This window comes from Crassostrea angulata, chromosome 5 (genome assembly GCF_025612915.1).
Source record: "Crassostrea angulata isolate pt1a10 chromosome 5, ASM2561291v2, whole genome shotgun sequence".
Lineage (NCBI taxonomy): Eukaryota > Metazoa > Mollusca > Bivalvia > Ostreida > Ostreidae > Magallana > Magallana angulata.
Genome location: NC_069115.1, coordinates 53,787,124 through 53,803,181, shown reverse-complemented (window position 1 = coordinate 53,803,181; position 16,058 = coordinate 53,787,124). Strand labels below are relative to the sequence as shown.

The following is a 16,058-nucleotide window of genomic DNA, read 5'->3' as shown; positions in this document are numbered from 1 at the left end:
TGACAGCTTTGTGTAAATTAAAAATTTCATATTCATATGATGCATTTTGCTTGAGATTTAAACCTTTATACAGTGACATAATAATTCAATCATACTTAAATGCTTAAAAAATTTAATCGGGAAGTTCTCTAGCCTCGCCTACTGTAAAAGTAAAGTTAAGTTACTTGTGTATTCGGAAAACAACAAAACATTGCAAATTATGCTATTTGATGCACGTTGTAGTTTCGGCATAACATTAACTTATTTCATAATACTGAGTTCATATCACATGCCAATCATTTTTTAAAAGGAATACTTTGTTTCTGTACTGTTTACCGACAACTTTACAATTACAGCTCCTTTGAACTTATGTGTGCATATGGCACGGAATCCCGATCCCGATTCAGATAAACGTGTGCTAGCCTGGTTTCCTGAGCTATCCATTACGCACAGGAACCAGGCTAGCTCATGTGCAAGCTAAATTTTCCCCATAGCATCCGGTTTAACCTCGCTTATATATTTTCTGCGTGGACCTTAGGGTCCACGCAATAAGCTTTTCAGGCCGAATAACCGAATTCAGGCCGAATAGTTTTTGAGAAGAAGATTTTTGAAAAAAATATTAACAAATTTTCAATAATTTTCAATTATCTCCCCTTTAAAGAGGGCGTGGCCCTTATTTGAACAAACTTGAATCCCCTTCACCTAGTGGTGCTTTGTGCTAAATTGGTTGAAATCTGCCCAGTGGTTCTTGAGAAGAAGATGAAAATGTGAAAAGTTTACAACAACGACGACGACGACAACGACAGACAACGGACAAATTGTGATCAGAAAAGCTCACTTGAGCCTTTGGCTCAGGTGAGCTAAATATGAAGTCTTTCGCAGTAACGGAAGGCCTTAATATAGCACAGTCGAAGCGTCTTGATGACAAAGACTACTTTCATTTTCATAACATAAACATGGCTTCTGAACGTAAACGACAAAAGTTAGAGGAAGAATCCGATGTACAAAGTAAGAAGAAACCGTCAGCGTTGTTTCTTCCCACTGATGTGATTCTTGAAGTGGAAGGTATAAAGCTGTACGTCCGTAAACAGGTATTAGCGGACAATTCTCCAGTGTTTAAGCGGATGCTTGAATCGGATTTTAAGGAAAAACATCAAATAGAGATCCCACTGCCTGAAAAGAAATGCGAGGACGTCGAATTATTTCTGCGCACTTTTTATCATCCTGACATCTTATGTCCGATATCAAGTAAGCGATTTTTTTTTTATTAAACATAAGTGTTTGACCTTTATATATCAAACAAAAACCATCTGAACAACCCATACAATGCAAGAAGGGCCGGGTGAGCTCAGACATGGACCAAAAGGTCCAGAAGGGGAGGGGTTCAAAACACATGTTTCATACAATAAGCTTGTTTGTTATCACAGGTGCTTGGGTCTTGATGTATACATATGGTAATGTGATACCTAATATACATGTGTACTTATAGGCATGTTGTAGGTACAGTATTATACATTTGTATATATCAAGTCCCAAGCACCTGTGTCTTTTATAAATAATAATACAGGCACGTAGCATCAGGGGGGGGGGGGGGGGGCTGCCCCCCCCCCCCCCCCACTTTTTCACGCAGCAACTAATTTTTTTAATTTACATATAAAAAATTGAATTATCATGGAGTTGGCCCTGCCACTTTTTTGGGAGCATGTTAAAAAAATGATATGAAAAGAAGGAAATTAGGAGGGAAATTGAAGTTATATTGAAGTTGTAGATATACTACGAAATTCAAACAATTGCTAAAGAATAACATATTTGATCAATCTTTTAAACTAGTACATGTATATCTTGTGTTTACTGCTCATTTTACATCACAACAAATTATTGCCAAACATGAAGTTAGTGCGTACAAGATACAGAATTCAACATTGATACCAGTAATGTCACTGCACGTAAAGTAATTCTTGTTTTCCTCCATAATGGTAAACTTTTTCGACTTCTTACATAAAGAGTGTAATTTCTATAATTTGGCATATATACATGAATTGTCAATAGGGAGAGCTTCACTCAAAAGGTCAAAAGTTCATTTACATTTCTGGCTGATTTAAACTTTTGTCAGTGATAAATCTTTCAATAAACTGATTATCATTCTGATCTTCAATTGTTTTTTTTTGGTTAATCATTAATTTGAGAAAATGCCATTGCATTACAATCAAAATATCAATGTCATATATTGAACTCTGGACCTTATGTTAAAAGTAATTACGAATTGTCTATTTGTTTTATAAAATCTAAGTGTGCATTGTTGATCAATCAATATCTGATTTTATTAGATATAGATACAAGTGCTGAGTATCATTGTTATTTGATGGGGGTTAATGTTAGTTGCACATACAAAAAAATTCAAGGTGACATGAGTTATAATAGATGTTCCTAACGTCTGTCTACATCTTAATGCAATGTACTTTAATGTACTTGCTCATTGTTGTATCATTTTTAATTGACAAATATTCTCTTGTTATACATGTAATTAATGATAATAAGTTACACAAGACTGCTTGTGGCAAAATATTTTAATATAACAATTATTAAAAGACTTGCACAGAATGCACAGACTTTTAGATTATTTTTTTTTTTGGTCTAAAATTATCTAAGCTCTCTTATTCACATAATTTGAGAATAAGTTCTTTATCATTTAATTAAGCAGTTGATAACTCAAAATGAGGCATTTATTGTCTTTTAAGTTTAATATAAGTATCTGTATTTTCATTCTCAAGTTCCACAACTGTTCAAAATTATATACTTACCTCTTTTTAACTGACCAGTGCATGTTTATAACTTATTCAGTTGCCAACTTGCATAATATGTGGAAATGTTTTAGTTCATTATGGTCACTGCTAGTATTTATGTACAAAATCCCAAAGATAAAAATAGGAAAATATTTAGATTTTAATTTTGTGCAATTTATATAAAGAAATCACTATATTCAAATGCTAAATTGCAAAGAATTAAGTAAACCATAAAACTTCTAAATATGTGTATACTATTACTATGCTTAAAACATACCCGAATCTCCTCTTTCATTTAAGTTTTAGTTAAATTGTCCTTGCTTAGCACTTTGATAGTGACAGACATAAGTTGAAGAAAATAATTAAATCCTACTTTAAATGCATTGTTTTCACATTTTCATCTCCTCCAGAACCATTGGGCAGATTTCAACCAAACTTGGCACAAAGTGTCCTTGGATAAAATGCTTTCAAGTTTGTTTAAGTTAAGGGCCAGGTCCCCTTTAAAGGGGAGAAAATTTATAATTATTCAAAATTTGTTGGTAATTTAAGAAATATTCTTCTCAGAAACCAATTGGACGGAAAAGCTGTTTAAATTATGATCCACAGAGGTAGGGTGGAACTAGCATTGGTCGATACTTTTTGTTGGAGTTATGGGACTTTGACCACAATAATGATGTAACAGAGACACTTATTGCCTCTGCTGGGGTTTGAACCCGGGTCCTCTGGCACGCCAGTCCAGCACTCTACCGATCGAGCTAAAGGGTTAACCCTCTAGCCAGAGCTAGCATATACTTGACTCTACCACAATGACTCCATTTTATCCAAAAATTGACCTTGTAAGCGCTCTCATGCCTACAAATTTTGACGGATTTTCATAAAATTTATACCAAATGTTAATACCAATATTACCTTGGTCAAGTTCGAAAATCAGCATTGGTCGATACTTTTTGTTGGAGTTATGGGACTTTGACCACAATAATGAATCCGCTTTATCCAAAAATTGACCTTGTAAACGCTCTCATGCCTACAAATTTTGACAAATTTTCATTTGATTTATACCAAATGTTTATACCACTATTACCTTGGTCAAGTTCGAAAATCAGCATTGGTCGATACTTTTTGTTGGAGTTATGGGACTTTGACCACAATAATGACTCCGTTTTATCCAAAAATTGACCTTGTAAGCACTCTCATGCCTACAAATTTTGACGGATTTTCATTAAATTTATACCTAATGTTTATACTACTATTACCTTGGTCAAGTCGAAAATCAGCATTGGTCGATACTTTTTGTTGGAGTTATGGGACTTTGACCATAATAATGACTCCGTTTTATCCAAAAATTGACCTTGTAAGCGCTCTCATGCCTACAAATTTTGACGGATTTTCATTAAATTTATACCTAATGTTTATACTACTAATACTTTGGTCAAGTTCGTAAATCAGCATTGGTCGATACTTTTTGTTGGAGTTATGGGACTTTGACCACAATAATGACTCCGTTTTATCCAAAAATTGACCTTGTAAGCGCTCTCATGCCTACAAATTTTGACGGATTTACATGAAATTTATACCAAATGTTTATACCACTAATACCTTGGTCAAGTTCTTAAATCAGCCTTTGTCGATACTGCTTGACCGGCGGGGGACCCAGGAATTCTTTTCTTGTTTATTATTAAAAGGGCATGGCGCTAATAAAATGGGGTATGGCGCCGCGCCACGCCACGCTAGTTTGCTTTAGATTTAACACTAATATTGAAATAATCTTTAAAAATCTTCCTCTAAAAAACCAACTGGTCATAAAAGCTGTAACTTGTGTGGAAGCATCCTATTGTAGTGTTAATTCAAGTATGTTCAATTCATGATCTGCGTGAGTATAATGAGGCCAGAATGGGGTGAGGTTATTTTTTTTATTCACAAAAACTTAAATGTTATGATTTATGGTATAACTTATAAATAAGCATCTTTGCATTTCTTGATTTTCAGTTGTTTGACTGTGTCCCTTGGGTATTTCTTGAGCCACACAATATATGTAGGTTCAAAGTTTGATGAAGGGTTATGTTTACATGCATAGTTCTTCTTGATCCTCTTGAGAACTGCAATACTCAAGATGCTCAATAATTAATTTGACTATCCAGTTTCAATCACCCAGTTTCAAAAGAGCCTAAATCAGCATATGATTAAGTAGATGAAATTTTGAAAATCTTTTTATACACATTCTATATTACTATATTACTATACATTTTCATACATTATGACTATGCCACTTTGAAGCTGATTTTATCATGGCTGTATACGAATATTTGCATGCTTTAAACGATAAAATATATTACTCTGTTTTTCATGCAACACTTATTTTCTGCCGTAATACTTACGATAAAAAGGTCGATCGATTGACAGTCGATAGGTTGATTGGTCTTTGTCAACCTGTCAACCCCTCGCCCCGTCAACCTGAATTGATAAATAAAGACCTTAAATTATACGTTAATTTTACTCCATATTTTGACTACCCAATATTATGATGAATATTGTAAATAATGTACAGAACAAACAAATTTACTCATTATCGTTTCGAGGGAACTATATTTTGTCTTATACTTAGCTTGACCCAAACTTTCATATTTTTGTTTAAAGATCATGCATATGGTCCACGTATTGCAGTCCTTTTTAAAGGTTAGGAACTTTATATTTTACAGAAGACACAGTACTATCTATTCTACCACTGGCCGAAGAATACCAAGTGTTAAAGGTTAAAGAGAGGTGCGAAAAATGTATGGTCCAAACACTTCAGTTAGTCAACCAGCAGGGAATGCACAGGGCTAATGCCAAAGCTGTTCTGAATTATGTTGCAAGTGCAGAGTTATATAATCTTTCAACAGCTTTGCCACTAGCCATACAAATATGTGCAAAGTATGACGAAAAATCGCTGAAGCAAGCCGGCATCGATACACTGGTTTCTGAAAAGATGTTGATGACGATAACCAAGGAAAGAAATAAATTGCTGGAGACCTTGACGATCACAAGGATACAACAGGGTACGTATAGTGTAACTAAACTGCACATTTATATAGCTTATGGTTTTTTTTTTTTACTTTTTTATCAAGTACTGATAGCGAAATTAAAAAAAATGTAATGAATACTTTTATTCATAGGGTTATATGCATCGGTTGTTGAAAACTTTCATGTACTTAGTGGAATGATGAGAGAGGAGAGAAAATCATTAATGACGGAATACGAAGAAAAACTAACCAGGGCATGTGAAAAATCAAAAGCAATAAATGCTAGCAGTCTTTTTGGGCTTATCATAGCTGCAGACCAGTTGAATCTGAAACAACTCCTGCCAGCTGCCATAACACTAGCGTCTAGGTGTTGCTTCGATGATTTGAAAAACACCCCAGAATACGACGAAATATCAGATTGTATAAAACTTAGAATAAGCGAAGAAAGAATATCCCATGTTGAACGTTACGGAAACATGAGAGATGTTCAAATAAAAACATAGCAGTGCAATTTTTTCCCCTGAGACTTTCAGTTAGAAGAAGTACCTGTTGAGTTTATTGTGGATAATGTTACTGAAGAATGTGTCATTGTGTGAGATTACCGCCATCATGCGTCATGTACCTGTTAAATTATTCACAATCCATCAGAAGGATGTCAAATTCATTTTTTTAGTGTTAATGTTACACTGCTTTAGTAATCCATTTCTAAAGATCAACCAAACTTTGAGTGTCAGCCGCGGTCATACAGAGCTCACAATGCTTCGTTATGTAAACAATATTTATGCCATGTGTATGTTTACATTGGATGAATATAACTGTAAAAATTCTTTTTCAAGCTTATTTTTTCTATATGCTAATTAGTTTTGAACAGAAAGAGTTCCTAGAGCTTGTCACATTGATTTTAAGTCTTAACCCAGAATTTTCTTGTTAACATTCGAAATTTAAATAGAAACAAAACCTGAGCTTTGTTTACAGAACAAACGATTGTGAGCTCTTTATCTCGATTGTAACTCAACGATTGACACTTAAATTTTATTTCAGTATTTTAAATGCTTTCCCGAAACATTGTACGCATTTAAAACGTAAACCAATTTTGACCAAAATCGTCACCATGCCCATTTAACGCACTATAGCTCAAATTTAAATTCCCAACACAAAAAATAATATTGATAAGCATGTTTATGGATTTTACGAAAATTATTTAAAGAAGATTCTAATTTTCTTTATTAAGCGAAAGCTTCCTTCGGATTTGTTGGTAATATTCCACCATATTTTACCAGTTTACTGTCATCTGTTGGTTACTTTTTACATACAGTTTGTTTTATCATCTTTGATTTGAACATATTTTATTATGCAATAATATATTAACGTAAATGGATTAGGCAACAGGCAATGCCTATGTAAGCCTTCTCCATATGTCATCTTTAATGAATACAAAATGTAGTTATAACATGACGAACTTACTAACAATAAAGATTATCATAAGTAATAAATGTATAACGGTTATTCACTTTTTGGTTTTACATATTAAACTACATATAAACTGTATATTAAACGAGACTACAACTTTTCTTTCAATGATTTAACTGATGTAGAATGTGAAGAATACAGCACCACGAAGTAGAGATAAAAAATGTTTGGTTATAACTTGGGCATTCCCTCGTTTGTTGACTACTGGTATACATTATTGTGAATGGGTATTGTCTTATGTGATATATATTTTCTATTGGGTCTCCAGGCAATGCCATTTATTAAAAATAATACTTCTATATACTGATTTGTACTGCATGCATTTTTGTGGAGATACTTAACAACTGAAATAGGTGCACATTGTGTTCAAAGTTTATCTGACAGCAGATGTTTTTTACTGCTGTTCAATTTTTTTTATTATCCTAACTATGTTTTTATGAAGTTGATAATCTCGTGAGTTTACATATTTTATGATATACAATATGATATGTTCAAAAAATGTATTTTTCTTCTCATCTTCATGCTGACTTTTTTGTTCGTTTTTATATATCTGGCCCCAGGATAATGAAGCTGCTAATAATTAAGTCATAATTTGTTCACGACAGTGAAGCTTTATTATGTCATGCATGCAAAATTGCATAATAAGATTGCAACCCTATCGTGTTTCATATTCATGAGAAACCTGCATTGTGAAAACAGGAACTAGGAAAGTAGTCATTGTCAAAGCATGAGCTGTGGAAATTTTAACATTTTTTAACTTAAGAAATGTAAATGTACAAAATCATAAGCGGTTAATATAAACAGATATGATTTCTGATAATGATCTGTTCATGTTTATTGATAAATCTAAATAATGCATTACTTTTTTGATGGTTCCAAACAGAATTTGTCACAAAAGGTCATAATTTCAGAATTAGGAGCAGGGGTAATTCCTATTGTAGTATCTCTCTTAAAGGGGCATGGTCTCGATTTTGGTCGTATTTAATTTTTCTGTTTTTATTATTTACAATGCTTAAGGAATGCATTTCTAATGATCAAATAAAATCTGAGAGTCAATCGTAGAGTTATAAGCAGGATACGGGGCTCACAATTTTTTGTCATGTTAACAAGGCTCGTGCCTTTTTTTGTTTTCATATTTTTAATACACCAATAAAAATCCTTTTTAAGCTGATTTGTCTATCTTTTTATTCATTGTAAGCCTAAATAAACAGTTCCTAATGTTAAACACAATCATTTTATGTCTAAAACTGGAATTTTCACTTCAACATTTAAAATGTAAACAACCGCTTTGTTTACATAGCAAAGAGTTTCAAGCTCTGTAAATCGCTTATAAATAGGTTTAAACGCTGTTATTTCATGCAATTAAGCATATTTTTCGGGGTAAGAACTATAACTCTAGTAATGTTAATTCAAGGGAAATAACTCCACATTTCCTGGGTTTAGAGCGTGCGCGTTAAGCTCTTCCTTTTATATTCAACTGTTCCCTGAGTCGGTCACAAAAAATCCACAAGAAAATTATCAAGTTTTGTCTCTTAAATCGACGAAATTTATTACTTCATAACGACATATTATTATAATAATATGCTGAGAGTAAGGAACCAAAGGGCATCTAAGGCGAGAAGCCCATACGCAGCCGTGTCAAATGGAGTAAACACAGTTAATTTTCACTTCAACATTCAAAGTGTAAACAACCGCTTTGTTTACATAGCAAAGAATTTCAAGCTTTGTAAATCGCTTATAACTCAACGAATGACACTCAAATTATGGTTGCCTAAATGCATTAAAGAAGCATTGTAAACATTATAATCAGATAAATAATTTTCGACCAAAATCGTGACCACGCCCCTTTAGATGGCAAAAAAGTACATGCTAAGGTTGATTAATGAAATATTTTTAAAAATTTCATCGACACTTTTTTATGTGCCACCACGTTTTGTTCAAATTTAGAATCAAAAATTTATCTTTATCTTTACGCCGTCGTAGTTTCTTGTCTTTGTATTAAGTTTTTTTTCTTCACATCTTGTATATTTTTTTTAACGAAAGTAAGTGTAAGAGTTTTTTGTCTCTCTTCAGTCTTTTCTGTGGATTTCAAAGTGTGTATATATATGTATATATAAGTGAATAGTAACTTTGGAACTGTTCATTTTCTTTTTCTTTTTTGAGTATTTATACTGTGTGATATCACCTTTCACTCATTTTGGATTTTATATATATATATATATTGATAATATATATATATATATATATATATATATATATATATATATATATATATATATATATATATATATATATTATCAATACTGTATTATATTTTTGCAGTAAAAGTTTCAACACATTAAATGTGATTGCAATATTCAAAAGTTGACTTTCTTTACTAGTAAACATCTTTCAATGAATGTTCAAAAAACATATAAACGTCTTTGTGATAACGGATTGCTTTGGTCTTTTCTGATTGTTACACAAATAAAATATCATGTTGTAGATTTGGACTGCTCGGTCACATTATAATTAATCAAAATGCATTCTCAAAATTATTTTTAAGAAGATACATTATCACCAATTCAGAACTTTTAGAGATTGGTATGAAATCTTTTATGTATAAACAAAAAATGTTGTATATTTTTTAGAATTTCATATATATAAAGGCGAAATTGAAGAGGAAGAAATCAAATGTAACCCTTTAAAAATGATGGTTTAAATAACAAAGATTTCGCTGAAAATAATGGAATCTTATCCCAAACTTGATTCATATGTTCATCAGTCAAAGGATCATGAGCTACATGTATGATTGCATGGTCATGAATAACATCGCCTTGCCGAGCACTGTTGCGTTTCACTTTAGTTTGACAAAGGTAGCTTTACAAATGCAATGTATGCAAATGAAAAATTCATCGGTAGTAATAGACAATTTTCTTGAATAATGAGTGCAGGCGTCCAGTAGTAATAAGTTTCCGCCCGCCCGTCCGATCGTTCGTTTGTTTGTCCGTCTGAGATTATTTGTGTGTAGCATATTTTTTTCTCTCCCTTTGACCTAACCTGGCTTATATTTTACCAACAAATTGCCTTTGGGTAAAAGGTTTGCAGTGACCTTGAACCAAGTTTCAAGGTTCAAGGTTAGTTAAGGTCATGGTAAATTTATGCAAGATATCTTTGTTCAGATTTTAATCTCTCCCCTTGATCCAGTTTAATTTTGGATAAAATTCAAAAATTGTGCAGTAATATTGAGGGAAGCTTAAAATCAAAGGACATATCTTGTCAAGACCATATATTCTTTTCCCTTATTCCCATATCTGTCTCATTTTTCAAATATATTTTGGGTAAAGGGTGTGCAGGGACAATCAATAACATTTCCTGCTCAAATATAGGTATGTACTTCGTTTATGTGTGAGTATGTGTGTGTGTGGGTGGGGGATGTTTGCTATACAGAAATTAATCTATCTACTCTGATATTTCTATTCATTTTGACGAAAGAGACAGACTCTGCTTATTACAATTTTAAGGATGGTGTGTTTGTTAAGAAAATTATTGAATTTTGTCATTGCCCTAATATCGGAGCTGTAAATAAATCAACGTCTCGTACAAAATTTATTTAAAATTTAAAAATTGAGACTTAATTTATATATTTTTTTATCCTAACTAACTTAACCAAACCTCTCCTATAAAATTACACAAAAAAAGTAATTACTGTTGTATGACATTATGTATAGAACTACAGTCTGGTTTTCTTGGCTGTGCTGCAACAAAGTCCAACAACATTATTATATATACACTATTATATTATACTATAATTATAAAGTTATCAGGTTTCTTATCTAACGATGTAATATCGTATTGAAAAGGAGACCGAATTAAGTTTTCATTGCGCATATTTTCACACATTCTAATGAAATACAGTGGATTTATACTTTGTATGAATTTGTTCTAATATCATTAAACACATTAAACAAAATACAGATCAAATATCTAGGATTTTTTAAAGGAAAATTTCAATTTTTAAATTTCCTTCGTTCGAGGGGAGCGTTTTCATTGTGCTTTTATGACGTTATGATAAAATGAAGCCGTGTAGGAGTACACTATTTATAAGAATTAACATAAAAGAAAAAGCAAAAAGCATACGCTGTTGAAATTTCATTCAATAATAATGCTATCCTCGAAGGTATTTTTTCTTATTTTTGAACGAATTCATTTTACTTATCTACATTTGTAATACTAAAAAAATATAGCAAAATTTAGTGAATTTTAAAAAGTTAACCAGACCAATCACATATAAAAATTTCAGAAAAAGCTATTGTAGTATTTTTAATCTGTTTGAAAGTGCTGAAAATAAAATGTCCTTTACATTCCTTAATGTATGATAAATGTATCTATATTTTGAGATAGCCCCTAAAAAGAACCATATGATCGATTTTCTTGAAACTTCACGAATACACTAGAGTTGGTGTAAATTATATATAGTCATAAAAAAGTTTGATATTGTAGTTTTTAGACACTTTATAGCACAAGAAGTGGCTGACCTTTCTATGATTTAGCATGCTAAAGACGGTTTTTAACGTAATTCATTACGCACTACTTCCTTTATTTGCCCAATTTATTTATAAGCATCAACATAATTAATTTAAGAAGTTTAATAAGCCAGTGAACAAATTATTTATATTCCGACCCGCTTAAAAAATAGAATAAAAGGTTATCAAGTATTTTTATCTGAAGCAAGATGCCCATGGACCACTTCGCTTAGCTGAGCAACAGCTTATTAGAGTCATAATACATATCTGGAAAATGTAGTATAAAACATGTATACCTAGTAAAAATTTAAAATCTATTTTCATCACTGAATATTCTTATGTTTTTTATCAACTCTCTTTTTTAACAGGATGATTTTATAGTCATATCACATGTTGAGGATTGCAGTTTTCAAAACGATGTATATGGGATATAAACCTACATCAAACTCTGAAACCCATCTTGTCAAGGGGCAAAGTCTAAACAGTTGTAAAGAACCAGCAATATGTAAAAAATGCTTACTTATAAGTAAAACCATATGTTTTTAGTTTTTGTGAAGAATTTAAAAAAATCCTTTGTAAAATTGGATACCCAATGTGACCCCACCCTACTCCCGGGATTTTGATTTTAAATAAATTGAAACTTCAGTATCTGAGGGTGTTTCATTAAAGTTACAGCTTTTGTAGGCAACTGTTTTTAGAGGAAGATACTAAAATATTTTTCTCTATATATTCCTATGTAAAAATTTGCCGCCCTCTGTTGTGACCTAATCCTAACTCCGGGGATCACGATTTGAACATAACTATCCTACCTGAGGGTGCTTCCACACCAGTTTAAGCTTTTCTGGCCAATTGCTTTCTGAGAAATCCATACCATTTTTAAAGATCATTCTTTATACATTCCTAGTAAGGAAAACTAATCTTATACCCGAAGATGTTTTGAAACAAGTTTCATCGTTCTTGGCTGATTACTTTCTGGGAAGATTATTTTAAGGTTTACTTTATATTTCTATGTAAAAAGTCGCCCCCCATTGTGGCCCCGGTCTATCACCAGTGTCACGATTTTTACAACTAATCTTCACTACCTGAGGATGCTTCTACATTAGTTGATTATCTCATTAGTTACTCCAACTCATATAAAACTTTCGATTTCACAAATTTGTTAGAAATGAATTAGGTCCGTTGGATAAACTTTTCGGAAAGTAAATTCTGAAAGATGTAAGCTGGTTTTGTGAGATATTCATTTTTGAAGTAACAGATCTTATGTAGGAATAAGTTAAATTCATTCAATTACGATACTAACATTCTGGTCATAATTTTTATTTGATAATAGGTCTATCTTTATTCATCTTAATGCAAATAGACGAAGCAATTACAAACAGCAATATGTACATAAAATTGAACAATTATGAATTTTGACTATAATGAGTACAATAAACACACCCCAGTAATCAACAGAAAGATACAGAATATGAATTGACAGACCAGAGAACATAAAATTACATAGAACACAGCAAAGACATTTTTAATGATTGATAGTACAAAATAATCAAGCTTTATCAAAACACCCATGTGTTTAGCTATGGTAGCTTTCTTAAGTTCAGCTCGGGTATTTTGGATACAAATTGGGTGCAGATTGCTGACGTTGACCTTCGTTCTTCTCAGGGTCACACTGATATTCACCATGTTGGCCATACGTAGGGACTGATGGATTGGACATCTCGATTGCCCCTCCAGGATGTGGAGGGGAGTAAACATTTACTGGGGAGGATTGCCAGCTGCCGTCATGGCATAACCTCCATAATTCTGTAACGGTTTCCATGACCACACATCCGTTTTCATGGTCTTGAATGTGCTTTAGAAATACGATGACGTCCTCTCCTAACTTGTTGTTGGAGAATCTGCTGATGTTCTGTTCTGTCAATGTTTGGTTCAAATTTCCAAGTTCAACACGCATCAAATTTGACTTTACAAACCTAAACATATATCGGAGAACAAAATGTACTCTTTTAATGGTGGAGAAAAAACTAATAACAAGCCTGCCAGTGGATCGTTTGAAGTATCGTAAGTATTAGTCGATTGTATGTAAATTCTATGTGTAGAGTGTCATAATAAATTGAAAATGTATTTAACTTCTTTTAAATTTTGATAACAGACAAGATGTTTGGAATTTTTAATTGATCAATCAACTGTAATGTGACTGAAGGTTCCACTTCCCAGACCTTACACAAATTATATTCCGAATGGCACATTTTCATATTATACAAGTACATCTTTATACACAGGTGCTTTAGACATATGCATTAAGTATATACGGCCGATATTGAAATTTATGACTTATAACAGTTACAATCATAATACAAATATTTAATTTGAATGAAATGTATTTTATGATAATTTAAATTCACATCTTTTTGTCATTATGAAAAGTTATGGTTTGTTTTAAATTTACTCATGTAATGAAGACAACATATCAGTCTAAAATGTAAACCGTAAGTATTCCGACTTAACACATTTGTATAAATAAAGTATATATTTGGCTTTATATTTACTAAAAAATTGGAATGTATTGTTTGGCAACATGATTTAGCTACGGATTTATTTTTATATAAAAAATAAACTATTTGAAGCTGTCTACATGTATGTTCCTTACATTTAACTTTGATAAATGTATCAAAAGAGATTTAACGTTATCAACATACATGTAATCTTGATAAAATCGGAGTTTTGGCCTCTGTTTATTTTTACATTCCTATTCTATTCATACTTACCACACCCTAAAACACGGCAGGACAGCTCCAAATGAATATATGAGACCATCGGCTACAGTTGCAGCCACAAGGAAGATCAACCACCACCAGACGACAGCCATGATCTGTTCCAGATACGGATTAAATGGAAGGACACACTGTACTGTGTACCTTTGGACATTGGACAGATAACGTATCTCATAGTCGCACATTATTTCTCTAGGAAAAGCCGGAAAGGTTTGAAAGAAGCGTGCATCATTTTCACGTATATTTCCGAGCACCTGAGAACCAAAACTGGTCTGGTTTTCTTCTTTTAGAAAAGGATCTAACAGCGCTAAATTTGTTGATATATTTATAAAATAAAGCACCTTAACGAACAAATGAAACATTGTAAAGGCCCCGATTGATAAAATGTTTACTTTCCTCTTTCTAATCCATTGCTCCAGGTATATAGCAAGACTTTCCCGATTGTTTTGCTCTTGTCATAAGTGTTCCCGGATTTTACGGAAAAGTAAATACCTAATTTTTTCTTTCCTAGTTTCCATAGAATATATGGAAACCGAAAGAAAATGGCTTGCATTATCAGAATTAACGGAACGTATTGATATAGGGTCCGCACACCGTAGTCTTGATCTTTAATTGTACTGCTGACCAGTGGAACTTTGAACATGGATTCAAATGGTAATACGGCGAGATTGGTTGCAGTAAAACATCTGTACGTGCCATACTTGACGTCAGATTCTGAAAACCCCGAAGGGAAAGTACACGCTATCGGGCCCACGTACAAATGTCCTATCAAAAATAAAACGCCCAAGACAAGAAACAGTAATGGTGTCCATCTCCCATTCTATCCGTCCACCCAACTTTCTGCCGATGAATGTGACATTCTATCCTGCAACTATAATGCATATTCGTCAAAGAAATATGATTGCAGAAAGCTTAGAGTTTTCTTATTTACTGTTAGAAACTAAATGTCTATCGCAACACTAAATCAAACTTCTCATGAAGCACAGGTTGAATTATTTTTAAAAAAACCCCACCCCTTTGTCTATATTAAAGGAATCAGGTTAAATCGTATTTTTTTAGTTTCAGACTAAAGTTGTCTTATTTTGATTAAAATTAGATTAAAATAATCAAGACACTCAAATAAGGAAGATAAAATGGTATTGAATTCGGTACAAATAGTTCTATGTTTAAGGCCAAGATGCAGTAATTAATAGGTGCCTACAATTTTACTAAATTCAAGATATTAATTCTTCAATGATGGATGCATCATAACGATAGTTTTATTGATGATAGGTACTTTGTGCTTGCTGTATCAAAGATGGTGTGATGAATTCCTTTATTTCCATCATATTTATAGTCTTGTATGTTTGACAGTACTTCAAATGGCATTTTATACCTATCCTGACCTGTAAGTGCCACTTCCTCAAGTTGGTTGCAGTGGCCATGTTTAATTATCAACAAAGGAATTACTCGCTGTTTATTTACTAGCATGTCTGATTTCTATAGTATATTAAATGTAGAAATTTTACATATTTTTTTACTGAAATACCTGTGTCTACATATTTTATT

The 16,058-nt window shown here is 32.5% G+C and overlaps 2 protein-coding genes across 2 annotated transcripts; one reads left to right on the top strand and one right to left on the bottom strand.

Annotated features, from left to right (window-relative positions):
• The first annotated feature begins 935 nt into the window (after positions 1 to 935).
• On the top strand, positions 936 to 6,414 carry LOC128185624 (uncharacterized). Its single transcript, XM_052855225.1, has 3 exons — positions 936 to 1,227; positions 5,459 to 5,797; positions 5,915 to 6,414. Exons 1-3 carry the CDS (start codon positions 936 to 938, stop codon positions 6,262 to 6,264), a joined length of 981 nt encoding a protein of 326 aa, XP_052711185.1. The 3' UTR covers positions 6,265 to 6,414.
• Positions 6,415 to 12,951: 6,537 nt separating this feature from the next.
• On the bottom strand, positions 12,952 to 15,088 carry LOC128185626 (innexin-11-like). The gene is made up of 2 exons (XM_052855227.1): positions 14,505 to 15,088; positions 12,952 to 13,709 (listed from the first exon to the last, which is right to left on the bottom strand). The coding sequence occupies exons 1-2, from the start codon at positions 14,870 to 14,872 to the stop codon at positions 13,334 to 13,336; spliced, it is 744 nt and encodes a 247-aa protein (XP_052711187.1). The 5' UTR covers positions 14,873 to 15,088; the 3' UTR covers positions 12,952 to 13,333.
• Positions 15,089 to 16,058: the final 970 nt, after the last annotated feature.

Bases quoted from the DNA above. Each gene is read 5' to 3' on its own strand.
- LOC128185624 (XM_052855225.1), top strand. From the start codon at position 936: ATGGCTTCTGAACGTAAACGACAAAAGTTAGAGGAAGAATCCGATGTA. The intron at 1,228-5,458 runs GTAAGCGATTTT...TATATTTTACAG, and splicing joins CATCTTATGTCCGATATCAA to AAGACACAGTACTATCTATT. The intron at 5,798-5,914 runs GTACGTATAGTG...TTTTATTCATAG, and splicing joins GATCACAAGGATACAACAGG to GGTTATATGCATCGGTTGTT.
- LOC128185626 (XM_052855227.1), bottom strand. From the start codon at position 14,872: ATGTTTCATTTGTTCGTTAAGGTGCTTTATTTTATAAATATATCAACA. The intron at 13,710-14,504 runs GTAAGTATGAAT...ATATATGTTTAG, and splicing joins CTGCCGTGTTTTAGGGTGTG to GTTTGTAAAGTCAAATTTGA.